At 47.6% G+C, this 17,856-nt stretch overlaps 1 protein-coding gene across 5 annotated transcripts in view; it reads left to right on the top strand.

Annotated features, from left to right (window-relative positions):
* UNC13C (unc-13 homolog C) overlaps nt 1–17,856 on the top strand; it is a 72,607-nt gene that overhangs the window by 41,857 nt on the left and 12,894 nt on the right. For all 5 annotated transcript variants that reach the window (XR_009152011.1, XM_058156248.1, XM_058156249.1 and 2 more), the window contains 13 exons: nt 64–233; nt 441–556; nt 1,097–1,260; nt 3,045–3,195; nt 5,492–5,560; nt 7,649–7,738; nt 7,961–8,089; nt 10,165–10,298; nt 10,701–10,786; nt 12,242–12,368; nt 13,010–13,106; nt 13,478–13,621; nt 17,087–17,164. Coding sequence is in view for 4 of the 5 variants with exons in the window: in XM_058156248.1 (XP_058012231.1) it covers nt 64–233; nt 441–556; nt 1,097–1,260; nt 3,045–3,195; nt 5,492–5,560; nt 7,649–7,738; nt 7,961–8,089; nt 10,165–10,298; nt 10,701–10,786; nt 12,242–12,368; nt 13,010–13,106; nt 13,478–13,621; nt 17,087–17,164 (1,555 nt within the window). In the remaining variant the exon portion in view is untranslated. The remainder of the gene's footprint in view (nt 1–63; nt 234–440; nt 557–1,096; nt 1,261–3,044; nt 3,196–5,491; nt 5,561–7,648; nt 7,739–7,960; nt 8,090–10,164; nt 10,299–10,700; nt 10,787–12,241; nt 12,369–13,009; nt 13,107–13,477; nt 13,622–17,086; nt 17,165–17,856) is intronic.

The raw sequence follows: 17,856 nt of genomic DNA, 5'->3' as shown, positions 1-17,856 counted from the left end.
ACCCAAACACACTTGCATTTTGCTCCAGCCAGCCCCTGAGCTTTCCCTGCCTTTCCTTTGCAGCGAATGCCACAATTCCACAGACCGAATAAAGGTCAGAGTTTGGGATGAAGACGATGATATTAAGTCACGAGTGAAGCAGCATTTCAAAAAAGAATCGGATGACTTTTTGGGACAAACTATCATCGATGTGAGAACTCTGAGTGGGGAAATGGATGTCTGGTACAACCTGGGTAGGTGATTCCTGTCTCTGAAAGGAGCCCAGCCCTTTCCCCACACCACCCACAACCTATGGGCAGGCATTTTTCTTGGGATCCTAGAGATTTCAAGTGCTTTCCCCTAATCCCAGAACCTGGAGGTTGCCTCAGGGCACCCTTCTTCTTTCTTTCCTTCCTGATCTTTGCGACAGCCAACACGTCCCCTTTCTTCTTATTTGCTAGATAAGCGCACGGATAAATCTGCCGTTTCTGGGGCCATTCGGCTGAAACTCAATGTTGAAATCAAAGGAGAAGAGAAGGTCGCACCATATCACATGCAGTACACCTGCTTACATGAGGTATGTGGTAGGAATGGCATTCCCTTCAGCATATCTCCATGAAGAGTCATCTGCCATTAGAGTTTTCCTGGGTCTGAGAAGAGGCAGCTGGTGGAAATGAGTCGGATTGCTCTTCTGTGGGTTAAAAATTATAGGGTAGGTGGGGGGAGGAAGCAGCATCCCAGCTAAGTATGAAGAACTGCTGGGGTAGAGAACGGCCAAAGGTGGCACAGCTGAGCCTTACTGCAAGGCCAAGGGGCCAAAGCCTTCACTTCCCGTCACCTTGCAGCACTCCAGCAGAGCCCAGGATGAGCAGAAGAGAGGAGCCCTTCCCACTGTTAAAGGAGGGCCCCTTGCAGCCGTTCTTGGCTGACCCTTATCTGGAATGGTGGTGCTATTCCCCCAAGTGCCCAGGATAAGGATCAAGGGCGCTAATCACACTTCTAGCCCAACAACAAAAGAAAGGATTAATGAAAACTTAAGCATAATGTAATTCTATCTTCTCTGATAGTAGCCAGAAATTGAAATTTCCGGTTGAAATGAAAAATGTGTTTCTTTCAGAGCCTCTTCCACTACTTGACTGAGGTGAAAGCAGGTGGAGCTGTTCAGATCCCAGCAGTCAGAGGAGAGGATGCCTGGAAGGTCTACTTTGAAGACGCTGCACAAGAGATTGTTGATGAATTTGCAATGCGCTATGGAGTCGAAAACATCTACCAAGCAATGACGCAAGTAGCATCCTATCTTCAGTCAGTGGCTTAGTGGATTGTCCCCAGGTTTTTCCTAAGGCTTCTCTTTAGCGAGAGCAGTTTGGAAACCCCTGGCAGAAGAGCGTATAGCCTGCCCAGTCACAGTGGGACACTGTAGATGTGGAAATGCAGATTTCTCTTTCCTGTGATCACCAGCTGCTTCCTTTAGGCCAAACTGTTTGGTATCCTCTCTTCAGGATCCCAGATCCCCAGTGGCCCAGTCCAGAGGACAATGCTATCCAAGCTACGGCACAAGGCAGCATTCAAAGTGTGAAGGTGTCAGGAGGGGGAGGCTGTATCTCACTGATCGAGTCTGCAAGGGTATGGCAGGCCTTGTCAGCTGCTCACTGTGGCAAGGCCATAATGCTGTCACCTGGACAGATCAGGAGGAAGCTTCTGCTGAAAACGGAAGAGAGAGATGTCCAGAGAGAGAAGCAGGCATCTACTAACTGTGCCAAGGCTAAAGAAATCTCTCATACAGTTGAGGGGAGATGTCCTGCTCCTCCATATGCATTGGTCAGTGTTCCCTAGCCTGAGGAAGTCCTCTCTTTCCAGCTCATTTATAGAGCTGTTCACATTTAGAAGCAAACAAGGAGGCAGCATTGAAATTCCAGTTCATCATTCTCATCTTCTCCAAGAAGATGAAATCGAAACAGTTGATGGTTCTCAACATGTAAGAATTCATGATGTCCACACACAGCCCATATGGTTGGAATTTCAGGGAGACCGGCAAGGCAAAGAAGTCTGCCTGCCTCCCTTTTGAGAAATGGGTTTTGACAAACCAAATTATTTTATTTCAGCATTGAATGACACCTTTTTAGCTGTGCCCAGGAGAAAGATAAAGCTCTTTGTAAAGGCTTTATCATTTTAAATCCATTTTACTTGTTATACTAATGAATTTCTACAGTGCAGCCAAGCTCCAATAGATTTAAGCTTAATGTGAACCACTCCAATCTTGATTGAAGAAAATATGATTTCAGTAACAGAGTTGTTAATGCCTGGAATGCACTACCTGACTCTGTGGTCTCTTCTCAAAGTCCCCAAAGCTTTAACCAAAGACTATCTACTATTGACCTCACCCCATTCCTAAGAGGTCTGTAAGGGGCGTGCATAAGAGCACCAGAGTGCCTACCGTTCCTGTCCTAATGTTCCCCTTGATAGTATCCAACTCGTATAATTATTTCATGCTTATGCTTATATATACTGTTGTGACTAAATAAATAAATAAATAAATAAATAAATAAATAAATAAATAAATAAATAAATAAATAAATAATCAGCGCTTCCACCAAGGGCACCAAGGCTCCTGCAGGCAGCCACAGTTTGCCCAAAGGGAATGTTTGTTAGGGTTTGACCTTTGAATGCTGGTGCCTGATCCGAGATGAGAAAGAGGCATACATCCTGACCCCTGCTGTGCTTGTGAATGGATTTCTCTTGGGTGCTCACTGACTGAAAGGCAGCCTTAGGCAGACCTGCTGCTCTGGGGGATACGGGGCCGAGACATGGAGCCAAGTGTGGGTCTGCAGCCTGTGGCAGCCTGCTCAAAATCCATCCTCTGGCAAGTTCTACCAGAGAATAAGTAGGTCTTGATCCAAAGCCCTGCAGGGGAGAATTTTCAAGAATCAGGAGTCAGAACAAAATCGGACAGCTCCAACAGAAAGCTGTGTGTTTCACAGGCCTAGGGCACTTAAGTCCTTCGGCCTTGCTGCTAAGAGATACCTGGCGCCTCTGGATAGCAGCCCCATCCTTGGTTTGTCTTTCAGGCACTTCTCTTGCCTGTCTTCCAAATACATGTGCCCTGGTGTTCCAGCTGTTATGAGCACTTTACTAGCCAACATCAATGCTTTTTATGCTCACACCACAGCCACCACCAGTGTCTCTGCTTCTGATCGATTTGCTGCCACTAACTTTGGGGTAAGTGTGATTTTCCTCTACTGCTCCTCACAGTCTGTATTCCAGTTTATGAATACAGGAAAGTTTCATTTTTCCCTAAGCTCTAAGATTAATTAAAAACTCACAGAAAACAGTCATACGTTTTTCATCTATGAAAATAAAACAAATCCATGAAAATACATCATTTTAGTAGGATCAATTCAGTTAACCCTAAAAGATTCAGTCCTGTTTCCTGAAAGTTTGTCCTGGTCTTAAGAATGCTCTTCCAGTGCCTTGTAGAAGTGCTATGATGAAACTATAATTTTATGCATTGTCTCTTTGAGGGACAAATCCCTTTCCTTTGGTGTTGTTTATGTATTTTAGAAAGCATTTTTCTTTTTGCAGTATGACTTTCTGTTCTTTCAACCCCTGCTGAATGTGGTAGAAGCCTGCCTTTCTAGCAAGATGAGGGTAGAATGAGAAAGACACACACACACAAACACTTAAGAGTCAGGCAACATTAGGGAAAGGTGTGGCCTTGGGGAGCTCGGCAGTCACCAGACCCTGATCTGTACACGTGGCAAGAAGAGCGTCTTTCTCCTTGTTCCAGCCTACCTGATGGGTGATTGTTTGGGGGTGGTGGTGGATGGAAGAGGATGGAATTGCTAGTCCTGCAATTGATTAATCACTTTATCAATCAATAGAATAAAATCAATTAGTTAACAGCTTTGGGTCATGGAGAAGCCACAAGCGCCCTAAGTTAAACTCAGGGAAATAAACATTGATTATTCTCACAGTTTCTAAGGAAATGTATGCAGTTCCAAAACACTTAGCCTTGCTCACTGCAATGGGTAAGTTGTGTGAATATAAAGATTTTGTAAATACTGATTTTAGAGATTTGATTCAAAAGTGTGGAAATGCCCCCCAACAAAGAAGCGTTGATAACTCCCAGGAGCCAGCCTCGCGTAACCTCCCGTGTGGCCAGTACCAACCAGGAGGGACACGGGTCCAATAAACATGTGGTGGGATTCAGCCTGCCCAACAACCTGTCCATGTCCTCGAGAGTCACAGGATCGAACTCAGCCCAGGTAGTATCTACAAGACCCATCCCCGTCATCCCGCCTGAATCTATCCAATCAGCGTCCAGTCCGTCCCGGATCCGAGCGATTTTATCAGATACTGTACAAAATCCTCAGCACGACCTTGCAAGGGGTCCTCCCGAGCCCCCTGCGTAAGAAGGGAGCAGGTCACCCTAAACAGGGTGGCTGGGCGATTATCTGCTGATGCAATAAGAGCGGAAAAATAATTATGTTTTGCCGTTCTTATTGCCACTAGATAGGTCTGAATATAAGACCTTACTAGTTTTCGGTCGGATTCGGAGCGGCTGGACCTCCAAACGCCTGATTCACATCTTACTATTAAAATTTATTTCTTGCTAAATAAAAAGTTTTAGCGTAAGAGCATAGACTTCCTAGAAATCATGATGTCATGGCACCTCTGTATAAATACAATCTCAGTAAGGCAGACATGAACTCTTGTAGCTGATGCAGAAGCTTCTTGAAGGGAAGGAATGCTCTTTCTTCTCTGTGGTTCGGCAGGTTGGCCAAGGCACAGCCCTCTTTATCTCAGAAACAGTTGGCAGGCAGCCCCCCAGACATCAGCCCTCTCAGAGGCTGGCTTTCATTGCTTGCTCCATTTCTTGAGGTGGTGCAGTTCGCTTTCTTTCTGGCTGATCACCCAAGACCATGTGGGAACAGGCTAGTTGAGAATGAGCAAGTGACCTCACGGGCATAAAAGAGTAGAACAATTTCTTCTGTGCCTGCCCAGGACCCCTATTGAGATCTCCTGATCGGGAATGCATTTTCTTGGCTTCTTACCTTCTCTAGCATTGTAGCAGACAGGGGCATGCTGAGTGCTGAAGAGGTACTTTTCCTCTAAAGGACAATCTTTTAACCAAAGCCTGGAGGCAGCTGCGATTTTAGGAAGTACTTACTTCAGCCTGTCCATTGGGTGGGGAAAATATGATGCATCCAACTGAGCTTTCCTGGAGGCCCACTGCTGCTCCTGACCTTGACTACTGACTCAGGATTTTATTTCTCCAACCACTGTCTTAACCAACTACAGCCGGCAGACTAGTTTCCACAAAGAGGCTGGCATAGCAAGGAAGATGGCACTTGTCAGTGGAATTGGGCGGGTGGTCACATCTGTTGTTTCCCAGGCTGGCTCTTCCTGGGGATAGCAGGATAGAGCATGCCCTCCTGTGGGCTCCTAATTTGTGGACCACCACTATAGCCCTCTCTTCAGCTGGTCCTGACAGCTCCGTGTGTTTACCATGCAGAGAGAAAAGTTCATCAAACTCCTGGATCAGTTGCACAATTCCTTGAGGATTGATCTCTCTAAATACAGGGTAGGTATGCTTTCCGTCTTCCAAAGCAAATAGGTGTTTCTGCCTCTCCCCACTCTCTGGAGAACCAGCCATTTTGATCGAAGCCCAACTCAGGCAGAGGGCAGCCCAGGGGTGAAATGCTACCGGATCGGACGAGTAGGTAGCAGAGTTTTGTTCTGGTTCGCCAATCCGGTAGCAATCGCTGGCTGTCCACGCCCCCGAACCAGTCCACGGCCCGCAATCCAGCCTTCGCAAGCTGGACACCAGAACACCGGGAAGGCAGCTCGCCACCTGTTCGCCCTCATGTCAGGGGCCGGGGCCCATTCCCCGAGGCCCCGGAGCCACCGCCTTCCCCAACCAGGTCAGGGAATGCACCATTCCCCGACTCTGGCCTTTCCCTGGAGCTGCCGCCCGCTCTTCCTTCGCCCACTTACTGCCCGCTCGCCGCCTGTTCGCCCTTCGCCGTTCATCCAGGGCTCAGGGATACCTCATTCCCCTGAGAGCCCGGAACCACCCCCTGCTTGCCGCCTGCCTCAACCAGGTCGGGGAATGCACCATTCCCCGACACCAGCCTTGTCCCAGAGCCGCTGCCCGCTCTTCCTTCGCCACGCAGCGTATACTTACTTTCTTCCAGTGGCTGGCTGCCAGGAAAGGCAAGAGTCCAAAAGTTAGAGTCCCTCTCCTTTAATCTTCTGCTGCCATTGCTGCGTGTTCCATGCACCGACTGCGCAAGCGCACACCCATTTAATCTATTTATCAGCGGCAGGTTGGGTGTGCGCTTGCGCAGCCGGCGCATAGAACAAGGCGGCATATTCAAGGAGAGCAACTCCGGTAACTTTTGGATGCTTGCCTTTCCCAGCAGCCAGCCACTGGAGGAAAGTAAGTATATGCCTCGTGGTGAAGGAAGAGCGGGCGGCGGCTCCGGGACAAGGCTGGTATCGGGGAATGGTGCATTCCCCGACCCGGTTGAGGAAGCGGTGAGCAGGGGGCAACTCCGGGCCTCAGGGAATGGGGCGTCCCTGGGCCCCGGCCCCTGACCAAAGGCAAAGGGCGAGCAGGCAGCGAGCGGGTGGTGAGTGGGCGGCAGCTCTGGAGAAAGGCCGGAGTTGGGGAATGGTACATTCCCCGACCCTGTTGAGGCAGGTGGCAGCTCCGGGGCCTAGGTGAAGGGAGAACAGGTGGCGAGGGAAAGGGAAAAGGCAGAATAGAATTTTTTCCCCCCCTTACTGGGTTCTGTGGATGTGGCTTGGTGGTGGGGTGTTGTGACTGAGTGGGCATGGCTGTGAGTGACATCATCATCATTATTATTATTATTATTATTTAATTCAATTTGTATACCGCCCTTCTCCCGAAGGACTCAGGGCGGTTCACAGCCAATAAAATACATATAGAAGACATCAAACGAGTTAAGAACAATATAAAAAACTAATTCAAATTATGGCCAATAAAAACTAAAATAAGAATAAAACCCCATTAAAAACTATTAAACATTGAGTTGACCACGCCCACTCAGTCACAGGACACACCCACCCACCAAGCCACACCCACAGAGTAGGTAGCAAATATTTTTAGATTTCACCCCTGGGGCAGCCCCATGATGGAGTAGCTAGTGGGCCAAGTCACGCTGCCCGTCAACTGGCTGTCTTCCACTCTGCAGCTGCTGTAAAGCACCAGTTATTCTGTTTGGCATCTGAGAGGCCTTCAACTCTTAGCTCTTCGTTTCCCTCTCTTCAAGGAGAAAGCAGAAAGTTGGTTATGGGGAGGAAGGTGATTTGGGGGATAATCTGACTCAGCTCAGTCTGACTCACTCGTGTAGAACATATGGGGACACTGGAAGCTATGCCCCTTCTTTCATGGGAAGGTTGCAGATTTGGGCTAAAGCCTTGATTAGCTGTGCCAGCTGAGCAGGAGGGGAACTAATGGAGCACAGGATTGGGATGTCTCCGGCTTTGATCAAGAAGTGTGGGTGGAGCCTGGGGCAGTTCTTCCATCCTACTGTTGATGGGCAAGGTGGGCTTCTTCCTCTGGCTAAAGGGTCTGTCTGCCTGGACCCCTCCTTGGCCGCCTGCCATACAGACTTTTACGTTTCTTGGTTCTGCTCACCTACAGGATAATTTTCCTGCCAGCAGTCCGGAGAGGCTTCAGGACCTAAAATCAACTGTCGATCTCCTGACAAGCATTGCATTTTTTCGCCTGAAAGTAAGTTCAGCTTCCTCCTAGATGTTTACATATCAGAGTCTAAATCCAGGAGATTTCCAGAATTCTTTTTTAATATTGGCTTTAAACTTTGAATAAAGCCAGTGGAAGGGAAGATAACAGTTACCTTGCAGCTAGCGACCTCTCGTGTCTGGTAAGTTGCCAAAACTAATGGCTGGTAAGAGTGGAGAAGCCTGTAAGTCAGTTCTGTGCCTCCCTGCCTAGGTTCTAGAGCTGCCGAGTCCCCCTCGAGCCAGCACCGTTGTGAAAGACTGTGTCCGGGCCTGCTTGGATTCCACATACAGATATATTTTTGATAACTGCCATGACCTGTATGCTCAGTTAATGGACCAGGTGAGTGCCTTCGCGCTTCTTCTGCTCAAGAGGCCTCAGATGCACTTAGAGAGAGGTTGGTCCTGTCCTACCTTTACACCAGGTTTAAAACCATGAAAAACAGGAGATTGGCAATTAAATTATCCATACTGGAAGACCAAAGAGTGGGGTAGTGTTCCTCCTAGGGTCCTGCTTAGTCTATTGAACTCTAATAGTGTTGGTCCAAGGGTGTCAAACTCAAGGCCCAGGGGCTGGATCTGGCCCACAGGGTGTTTAGACCTGGCCTGCAGGGCCACCCTGGAAACAGCAAAGGATCGGCCCGTGGTGCCTCTGCCAGGGAAAATAGAGCTCAGGAGGGCTGCACGTGGCCCTCCCGAGCTCCCTTTTTCGCTGACAGAGAGTTGCAGGAGGCTGTTGCAGCCGAAAATGGAGCTCGGGAACCAATTTTTGCTGGCAGAGCGCTCAGGCTACCACAGGCGCCCCCGACACTAGTGATGTCAAGCTAACCACACCCACCCTAGCCACACCCACTCTGGCCTTCCAAGGTCAAACACAACCCTGATGTGGCCCTCAATGAAATTGAATTTGACATCCCTGGTCTTGGTGGTTCTTTGGTTGGACTGTTTATCATTAGCTTGTTTGGCAGCTCTCAGCTTGGCACTCTGACAAATCAGCCATCAATAAATCCATAAACATAAAACAAAATCTACATGCAAGGGAGATGCATGAGTGGTCTAGAACTATGAATAGAATAGAATAGAATAGAATAGAATAGAATAGAATAGAATAGAATAGAATTTTTATTGGCCAAGTGTGATTGGACACTCAAGGAATTTGTCTTGGTGCATATGCTCTCAGTGTACATAAAAGATACCTTCATCAAGGTAATGATGGTCATAGGGTATAAATTTAACACTTGATTTAACACTTAATGATAGTCATAGGCTAAAATAAGCAATCAGGAAACAATATCAATATAAATCATAAGGATTACCAGCAACAAAGTGACAGTCATACAGTCATAAGTGGAAGGAGATGGGTGATGAGAACGATGAGAAGATTAATAGTGCAGATTTAGTAAATAGTTTGACAGTATTGAGGGAATTACTTGTTTAGCAGAGTGATGGCGTTTGGGAAAAAACTGTTCTTGTGTCTAGTTGTTCTGTTGTGCAGTGCTCTATAGCGTCGTTTTGAGGGTAGGAGTTGAAACAGTTTATGTCCAGGATGTGAGGGATCTGTAAATATTTTCACGGCCCTCTTCTTGATTCGTGCAGTATACAAGTCCTCAATGGAAGGCAGGTTGGTAGCAATTATTTTTTCTGCAGTTCTAATTCTCCTCTGAAGTCTGTGTCTGTCTTGTTGGGTTATAGAACTATAAATATAAATCAATCAATATTGTGCAAAAGAGTCAATCAAAAAGCCAGAAACAAACAAAAAACCCCTAACCCTTCAATACCTAGATGAGCATAGATTAACACCAAGATTAATGTCAATCAAAAACGTCGACCAGCAATCAAGAAATAAACAAAACCCCAATCAAGTTAACAGCCCAAGCAAAGAACCACCAACATTAACAGCGTAAGCCACTACAATATAAATTAAGAGCCTACCAGCGCTGATGATGTTTCGTAGTGAGACTCATGAAACATCTGCAAGAAAACCACCAAGCTCAGAAAGCACCAAGGAGCCTTTGAGAAATGCTGGGAAAGGCACATGGAAAGAGAAGGAAAGTGGGTGGATGGTGGCAGGGGGTGCACCATTAGACAACCTGAAGAATCAGGTTGGGGAAAGACCATCTTGGAGAAATTCTATCGATGTGGTTGCTAAGAGGCAATATGGTGCATAACTAGGCAGGAGGGTAACTTCCTCGCCTAAGACGAGAACTCTCTCTCAAGAAAGGATGTTTCTGAGCAGACACAAAGTGCTTATACAGAGATCCTTTTAGAAATGTTCTTTTGGGGTGTCAAGAGGTAGAGGAGAACGAGGAGGAATAGTTGCCAAAAATAGCAATCCTGGAAAGTGTTTTCTGCAGGGCTTTTACTAAGCATTGGAAATGAGAAACTCAGGTGCAGCATTTTATTTATTTTGGCCAACAGGGTAAGAAGCAAGATATTCCTCGGGAGGAACAGGGTCCAACGATTAAGAATTTGGATTTCTGGACCCAGCTCATTACCTTGATGATCACCATCATTGATGAAGACGGAGCTACCTACACTCCTGTCCTGAACCAGTAAGGCGAGAAAGGCCAACATTCTTGAGCTAAGATCCCTCAACTCCCTTCCAATTGCCTCCGACTTTATGTTGCAAGCTGAGGCTTTTCTGCAACTTGCTCCAGTGTATTGGGGATCCTTCAGAATACCTACCCTTGCACCCTCCCAAGAGGAGGATTGCACCAGTTCCCTTGGCAGCAGTTCTGCTTCCTTATTGTTAGGTGGCCCCTCCTTCATGGTTGCCAGAGGAGCCTTGGAGTCACTTTCTGGGCACCCTCCTTGGCCCTGCGAAACTTTCCTGGTTCCTCCTCTCTGCCCGGGTTGACTTAAGATCCCAGATTTTCAAGCTGGGAAGGATGAAGGAGCCAGAAAGGCTTCCTGCTGCCGGAAGAGCTAATTGCGCCCTGCTTGGCTCCTTGCAGGTTCCCTCAGGAGCTGAACATGGGCAAAATCAGCGCAGAGGTCATGTGGGTCCTCTTTGCACAGGATATGAAGTTTGCTCTGGAAGGTAAGGGGAGCAGCGGTGGTCAGGCAGGTTGCAACTTCAGGGTATGCATGTTGGGGCAGGAGGAGAGGCAATTCCACTCGGCCCCATTCTCTTCTCTTTCTAGAGAGAGTCTTTGAAGATGCTTGGCTTCCCCTCCAAAAACAATAGATGCAACAGGAAGTGGAAGGAGATGATAGGGAAACAGACAATGTGGTTAGTACCTTGCTTCCCCGAAAATAAGGCCCTGTTTTATATTTTTTTGAACCCTGAAATAAGTGCTTGGCCTTATTGCCATGCTCTCAAAAGCCCAATTGGGCTTATTATCAGGGGATGTCTTATTTGGGGGGAAACAGGGTATTAGGTTTCAGATGAAGCAAAATGCCCACCTAAGGAACTATCTTCCATACTGGCAATAGATCTGGTTAGGAGAAGAGAGGTTGACTTCAACTTGGGGCTTCCAAAAACCACATAAAATTTGTATTCAAGTTGTGTGCCGTACTTGACAAGAACTTTGGACAGCAGAGAGATGAAGGGCAGCTTGGTCACAATCTACTCAAAAGAAGGTTGGAATTTAGCCAGGGGTGAAATGCTCCCGGTTCGGACTGGATCAGCTGATCCAGTAGTGATGGTGGCAGGTGGTTTGGAGAACCGGTAGCAAAAATCCCTGCCCCCCCCCCCCACGCCCACCAATCTCCCGGTCACCTGCTTGCCGGTTCTTTTAAAAAATGCTTTTAAAAGGTAAAAAAAGGTGCTCATGATCACAGCTGAGCCCTGCGATGGTCAGAGCCTTTTTTTTTATTTTAAAAGCATTTTTTACAACCTATTCAGCCGAATAGGTTATAAAAAAGGCTTTTAAAAGGTTAAAAAAAAGGTTCTGACGATCACAGCTGAGCTGCCTGATCGTCAGAGCCTTTTTTTTATTTTTAAAAGCATTTTTTTTACAACCTATTCAGCCAAATAGGTTGTAAAAAAAAGGCTTTTAAAAATAAGAAAAAAAGATTTCGCGCCACAGCTGATCCCCCTCCTCCCTCGCACGCTATTCTACTTACCCCGTGCCTCCTTTCAGCTTGCACTATGCACATGTGCACCTTGCATTTGGTGCGTGCTGTGCACTGCGCATGCATGCACGCAGCGCGCATGCGCAGCCAGAGTACCGGTAGTAAACCAGTTCAGATTTCACCACTGGATTGAGCACTTCTGAAAGCAAAATGTAGAATCCTTGGCTGGCTCCCTGTATTCATCAAGCACAGCTCCTGGTGAGCCTATGGACACAGTTGGGGAAGAGGAATACCAGCGTGAACATTCGGTTACCTTAGGCAGCGGCTCGCTTACTCAGGCTATTAAATTAAGCAGCTGCCAGTTGTGAAAGTCCAGTATGATTTATTTTTCTGGAGTCAAAATGTGTGCCAGGAGACCATAATCTTATTTATGACTGCAGCTTTATTAAATCTTTGTATTGTCTTGTGTCCATTACAGAACATGAGAAGCACAGGTTATGCAAGAGCACAGACTATATGAATTTACACTTCAAAGTGAAATGGTTTTATAATGAATATGTGCAAGAGCTCCCCTCATTCAGAGACACCGTGCCTGAGTACTCTCTGTAAGTGAAGTAGGGATGGGACTTGCATGGGGACCGCACTGAGCTTTCATTTCCAAATTGAATGCAGACTAATTTCACTCTTTGTCCAGCTCTTGCCTTAAAACTGGAACCCCTTAAAACTGGTGTGCATTTAGAACTCAAAGAAACCCAACCCCTTTCCTTGACTCCTCATTTCTCACAAAGATGCCATGGAGAAATCATGGTTGATTTTTCCATCATTGCACTGAAGAAAAGGTAGTTTGGAGAGATTCTGCCCTCCAAGAGGGCAGCAGACTAGATGATCAATCCAGTTTTCATTGTTGACGGAGGCAGAAGGCAAACTCACAGCCTTCACTTCTACATGGCATTTCCTTTTTTAGATCATTTCCCCCCCAAACCGTAAGGTACAGTTTCTTGCTATTACCATTTACAGAATAAGTGAAAGAGCCACTAAACTAACCTGATTTCTACCCCTATTTGCAAAAGACAGTTCTCTTATCTGTGTGCCATCATGGTGGAAAGGGGCAAGAAGACACATCCATTTACAGCAGCACAATCCATTCTCCTCTGAGTGTACAGTCTTAATGTGAATTTAGTGGAATCTGGTTTTAAGACAAAAGACTGCCTAGAAAACCCACCCACACGTATATGTCCACTCCTAGGTGGTTTGAGCCATTTGTTATGCAGTGGCTAGATGAAAATGAGGACGTCTCCATGGAATTCCTCCACGGCGCATTGGGAAGGGACAAGAAAGATGGGGTGAGCAGCATCAAGAAATGAAGGCCAAACCCCCACCGCCCTAACCCCTGCTAGATATCGCTGGCCCTTTTCCCATAAAATGAGAGCGGGGAGCTAGAACTCTCAGGAACTGTGGCCTGATCCCAAGAAAGGGAAAGGCACTGCTGTTGTATCAGCCAACGTCCCTGAGCAGGAAGATCCCTTGAGTGGTCACCACCTTGCAGCCTCTCTAAGCGATAGACTTTGGGATGATATCCAAGGCCCTCTTTCTTCAGATCCAGTCCTGCAGGGCTACTACCCTGAAGCAACAGCACAGTCACATCTTTTGAGAAGAAGCAGCTCCTCACACCAGACTTCTGCACAGCATGTCTTGTTTTTTCTTCTCCCTGCAGTTCCAGCCCACATCAGACCATGCCCTCTTCTCTTGCTCAGTGGTAGATGTTTTCACACAGCTCAACCAGAGCTTTGAGATCATAAAGAAGCTGGAATGTCCTAATCCTGCAGCACTTTCTCATCTCATGAGAAAATTTGCAAAGGTGGGTGCTCTTGTGTTGTATTGTTGCCTTGTAGTGGATCCTGAGCTACATGTGAAAGCTGATCACAACAGAATAAAATGGATGTCCTGCCTTGAGACTATTTGCTTTTTGTCCCATCAAAGGGTACCTCCTCTTTCTAGCTCTGTGGCATATCAAAATAAATCTCAAGGCAAAAAGATCTGTGTAGAAAACTTGGAATTCACACATTACATAAAGAATGCTTGGGGAGTTCAAGAGAAGAAGTCAAGATACCAGCTTGATAGAATTCCCATTAAGATTCAGCAGCAGGGTAATTTCTGTGGATCCGTCCAGGCACAGAAAGCCATGGCTTTTTAATGTGGTTTCCATCCACTGGAAGAGAAATAAGATAACCAGAATACAGTAGGGTCAGGAATCCAGAATTCTGCTGAAACCAACTTCTCTGCTCTGCGCCCCACTCCTCCGCTCGATTCACGTGTGGAGGTGGCCTCTGGGAGGGATTTTAGAGTTCTTATTAAGCCATATGCCATTTCTCAGGTCTCCTTTCTTCAGATGCCACCTTGCCCCATAACACGTTTCTCTGGGCAGCTTAAGAGAACATCCAAATGAAATAAAAGCAATAAGAGTTTAAATGTAACAAAGAAGATAAATCAACACGGAACTGAGGAACTGGTCGTGGCCTGGGAGCAGGCCGCGGCCGGGGCCCTGGACCGTGTCGTGCCTTTGCGGCCTCTGACCCGGCGTAGATCTCGTCCGGCCCCTTGGTTCTCCGAGGGGCTGAGGGAGATGAAACGCCGAAGACGCCTAGAGAGCACCTGGAGGTCCAGTCGCTCCGAAGCTGATCGGACACTAGTTAGGACCTATACTAGGACCTACCTAGTGGCAATGAGGGAAGCGAGGCGCTCCTACGCCTCCACCCTCATTGCGTCGGCAGATAACCGCCCGGCCGCCCTGTTTCGGGTGACCCGCTCTCTCCTACATCAGGAGGTGCGGGATGACCCTTTACAGGGACGAGCCGAGGAGTTTAGTGGTTATCTATACGATAAAATCGTTCAGCTGAGGGACGGTCTGGACCGAATTTGGGATGATCCAAGCGAGGGAGAGGAGGCACGTCTTGTTGAGCACATTTGGGATGAGTTTGACCCTGTGGCTCCCGAGGTCGTGGACAGGTTGTTGGGGAGGCTTCACGGCACGACATGTTTACTGGACCCGTGCCCTTCCTGGCTGGTACTGGCCACTCAGGCGGTGACACGAGGCTGGCTCCAGAGGATTATCAACGCTTCCTTGTTGGACGGGGTTTTCCCTGCCGCCTTGAAAGAGGCGGTGGTGAGACCCCTCCTTAAGAAGCCCTCTTTGGACCCAGCTATTTTGGGTAATTATCGTCCAGTCTCCAACCTTCGTTTTGTTGCGAAGGTTGTAGAGAGTGCCGTGGCGCGACAGCTGCCCCAACACCTGGATGAAGATGTCTATCTAGACCCGTTCCAGTCCGGCTTCCGACCCGGAGACAGCACGGAGACAGCTTTGGTCGCATTGGTGGATGATCTCTGGAGGGACAGGGACAGGGGATGTTCCTCTGCCCTGGTCCTATTAGACCTCTCAGCGGCGTTCGATACCATCGACCATGGTATCCTGCTGCGCCGGTTGGGGATTGGGAGTGGAGGCACCGTATATCGGTGGTTCTCCTCCTATCTCTCCGACCAGTCTCAGACGGTGTTGACAGGGGGCAGAGGTCACCGCGAGGGGCCTCACTTGTGGGGTCCCAGGGTCGATTCTCTCGCCCCTGCTGTTCAACATCTATATGAAGCCGTTGGGTGAGATCATCAGTGGTTTCGGGGTGAGATACCAGCAGTACACTGACGACACCCAGCTGTACTTTTCCACCCCGGACCACCCCAATGAAGTTGTTGAAGTGCTGTCCCGGTGTTTGGAGGCTGTACGGGTCTGGATGGGGAGAAACAGGCTCAAGCTTAATCCCTCCAAGACGGAGTGGCTGTGGATGCCGGCACCCCGATTCAGTCAGCTGCAGCCGCGGCTGGCTGTTGGAGGCGAGTTACTGGCCCCAAAGGATAGGGTGCGCAACTTGGGTGTCCTCCTGGACGATCGGCTGTCGTTTGAAGATCATTTGACGGCCGTCTCCAGGAGGGCTTTCCACCAGGTTCGCCTGGTTCGGCAGTTGCGCCCCTTCCTTGATCGGGATGCCTTATGCACAGTCACTCATGCGCTCGTTACCTCTCGCTTGGATTACTGTAATGCTCTCTACATGGGGCTCCCTTGAAGTGCGCCGGGAGGCTCCAGGTAGTCCAGACTGCAGCTGGGCGGGTGATAGAGGGAGCTACGCGTAGCTCCCATGTAACACCGCCCCTGCGCAGCCTGCACTGGCTGCCTGTGGCCTTCCGGGTGCACTTTAAGGTGTTGGTTATGACCTTTAAAGCGCTCCATGGCTTAGGACCTGGGTACTTACGGGGCCGCCTGGTGTTACCACACGCCTCCCACAGACCCGACGCCCCATAGAGAGGGACTTCTCAGGGTGCCGTCCGCCAAACAATGTCGGCTGGCGGCCCCAGGAAGGGCCTTCTCTGTGGGGGCTCCCACACTCTGGAATGAGCTTCCCCTGGGTTTACGCCAAATACCTGACCTTTGGACATTTCGTCGCGAGCTCAAGACTCATCTTTTTATCCGCGCGGGGCTGGCTTAAATTGGGATTTTAATTGTTAAATTTATTAATTTTAAACGGGTAAAGTATGGTAAATTTTAATCACTGGGCTAATTTAAATAAGTTTTTTAAATCGTATTTTAAACTTGTATATTGTATTGTCGGTTTTATTATGCCTGTACACCGCCCTGAGTCCTTCGGGAGAAGGGCGGTATAAAAATCAAATCAAATAAATAAATAATAAATAAACATAAAATGTAACATTACCACTCAGAAGAAAAAAAACAAATGCAAACATATGAATATTAAAAGGAGGGGTCAAGATGAGAAGTTATAAAAAGGCCTAAATGAACAGAAGCGTCTTCACCTGATGACCTGAGAGATGCCCGTCCAACTTTTCAGGGAAGCTCCCAGGAGTGGCCTGTTTCCATTTATTGGACTGAAGCACTCCCTGGTCTCTAGGAAGGGGCACTGTGATATGCCTTTTTCCCACCAACTCTCCCCCACCCCTATTTAGTTTTAGTAAATGACCTCCCTGGGCTTCCGCAGTTTTAGCCAGAAGAGATACACTTTTGGGGATCTTCTTGGACCCTTCTTTATAAATCATTTTCCAAAAACTGGTCTTTAGGATACATTAAGCTCTAGGAATGTCAAGATGAATGCCATCTGCATAGGAAGGCCTGTCACAGAGCGTCTGGCATGAAAAAGGATCTCAGTGCTCTTCTGAGGGCAAACACTTAGCTTCATTCCTTCCAACTCTAAGAGTGGCCCAGATGGTGCCATATTTTAGAATAGTAGCACTGTTCCACAGTAACTTTTTTCTTTTGTTCTAGATAATCCACAAAGTGCTTACTCAGTATGCTGCAATTATAACAAAGGATTTCAGTTCTTACTGTGATAAGGAAAATGTGGTGAGCAAAGTTTGATTGCTACTTTTTCAAATTTAATACTATGTTTTGTAACCATTGTATGATCAATAGGGAACCGAAGACCACAAGGGGAATGAGGTGGAGGTAAATTGTCTGCTCTCCTTTGTTGCATAGTGACCCTATCAGTTTGCTCTGCAAATCACTTCCTCAGTATTTTGAGATCTCTTGTTTACTGATCAGTAGCCCAAAAGGCAGTTTTGCAGGCTAAGGGAACAACCAGGGGCCCTTCACAATACCCAGCCTAAGCCAGACCCAGCCTTGCCATAGCAATGTTCCTCCTGTGGAAGGATGCCATCTCCTTTCTTTCCGAAGCCTTTGACAACTGGATAACCAAAGGTATTGTCCAGCATTGTGCAGCTTGAGGCTGCTGATCAGCTGATGAGGAGTCCACAACTCCTGGCCATGGAAATCCTTTCTCCCCAAAATAAATGTTAGCCGATCTGCTGAAGACACCTCCTCCCAAAGCTTAGTAGAAACTCTACCAACTTCCCTACCACAAAGTCCTCATGAAGACAGAAGTGATGCTAAATACAAAAGCAGCAGTAAACAATTTGAGTCTGGAGAAGCCAACTGAGATTAATTTGAGGCCAATTTTAGGAGTGGGGTGGTTTTGTCAGAAAAACAAGGTCCAGTTGATGCGAAGGAGGCCCAAGAACCCGTGATTTCCTAAAGAC

The sequence above is a fragment of the Ahaetulla prasina genome, chromosome 13 (assembly GCF_028640845.1).
Source record: "Ahaetulla prasina isolate Xishuangbanna chromosome 13, ASM2864084v1, whole genome shotgun sequence".
Lineage (NCBI taxonomy): Eukaryota > Metazoa > Chordata > Lepidosauria > Squamata > Colubridae > Ahaetulla > Ahaetulla prasina.
Note: the sequence above shows the minus strand (reverse complement) of the source record. Positions and strands in the feature narration are given on the sequence as shown.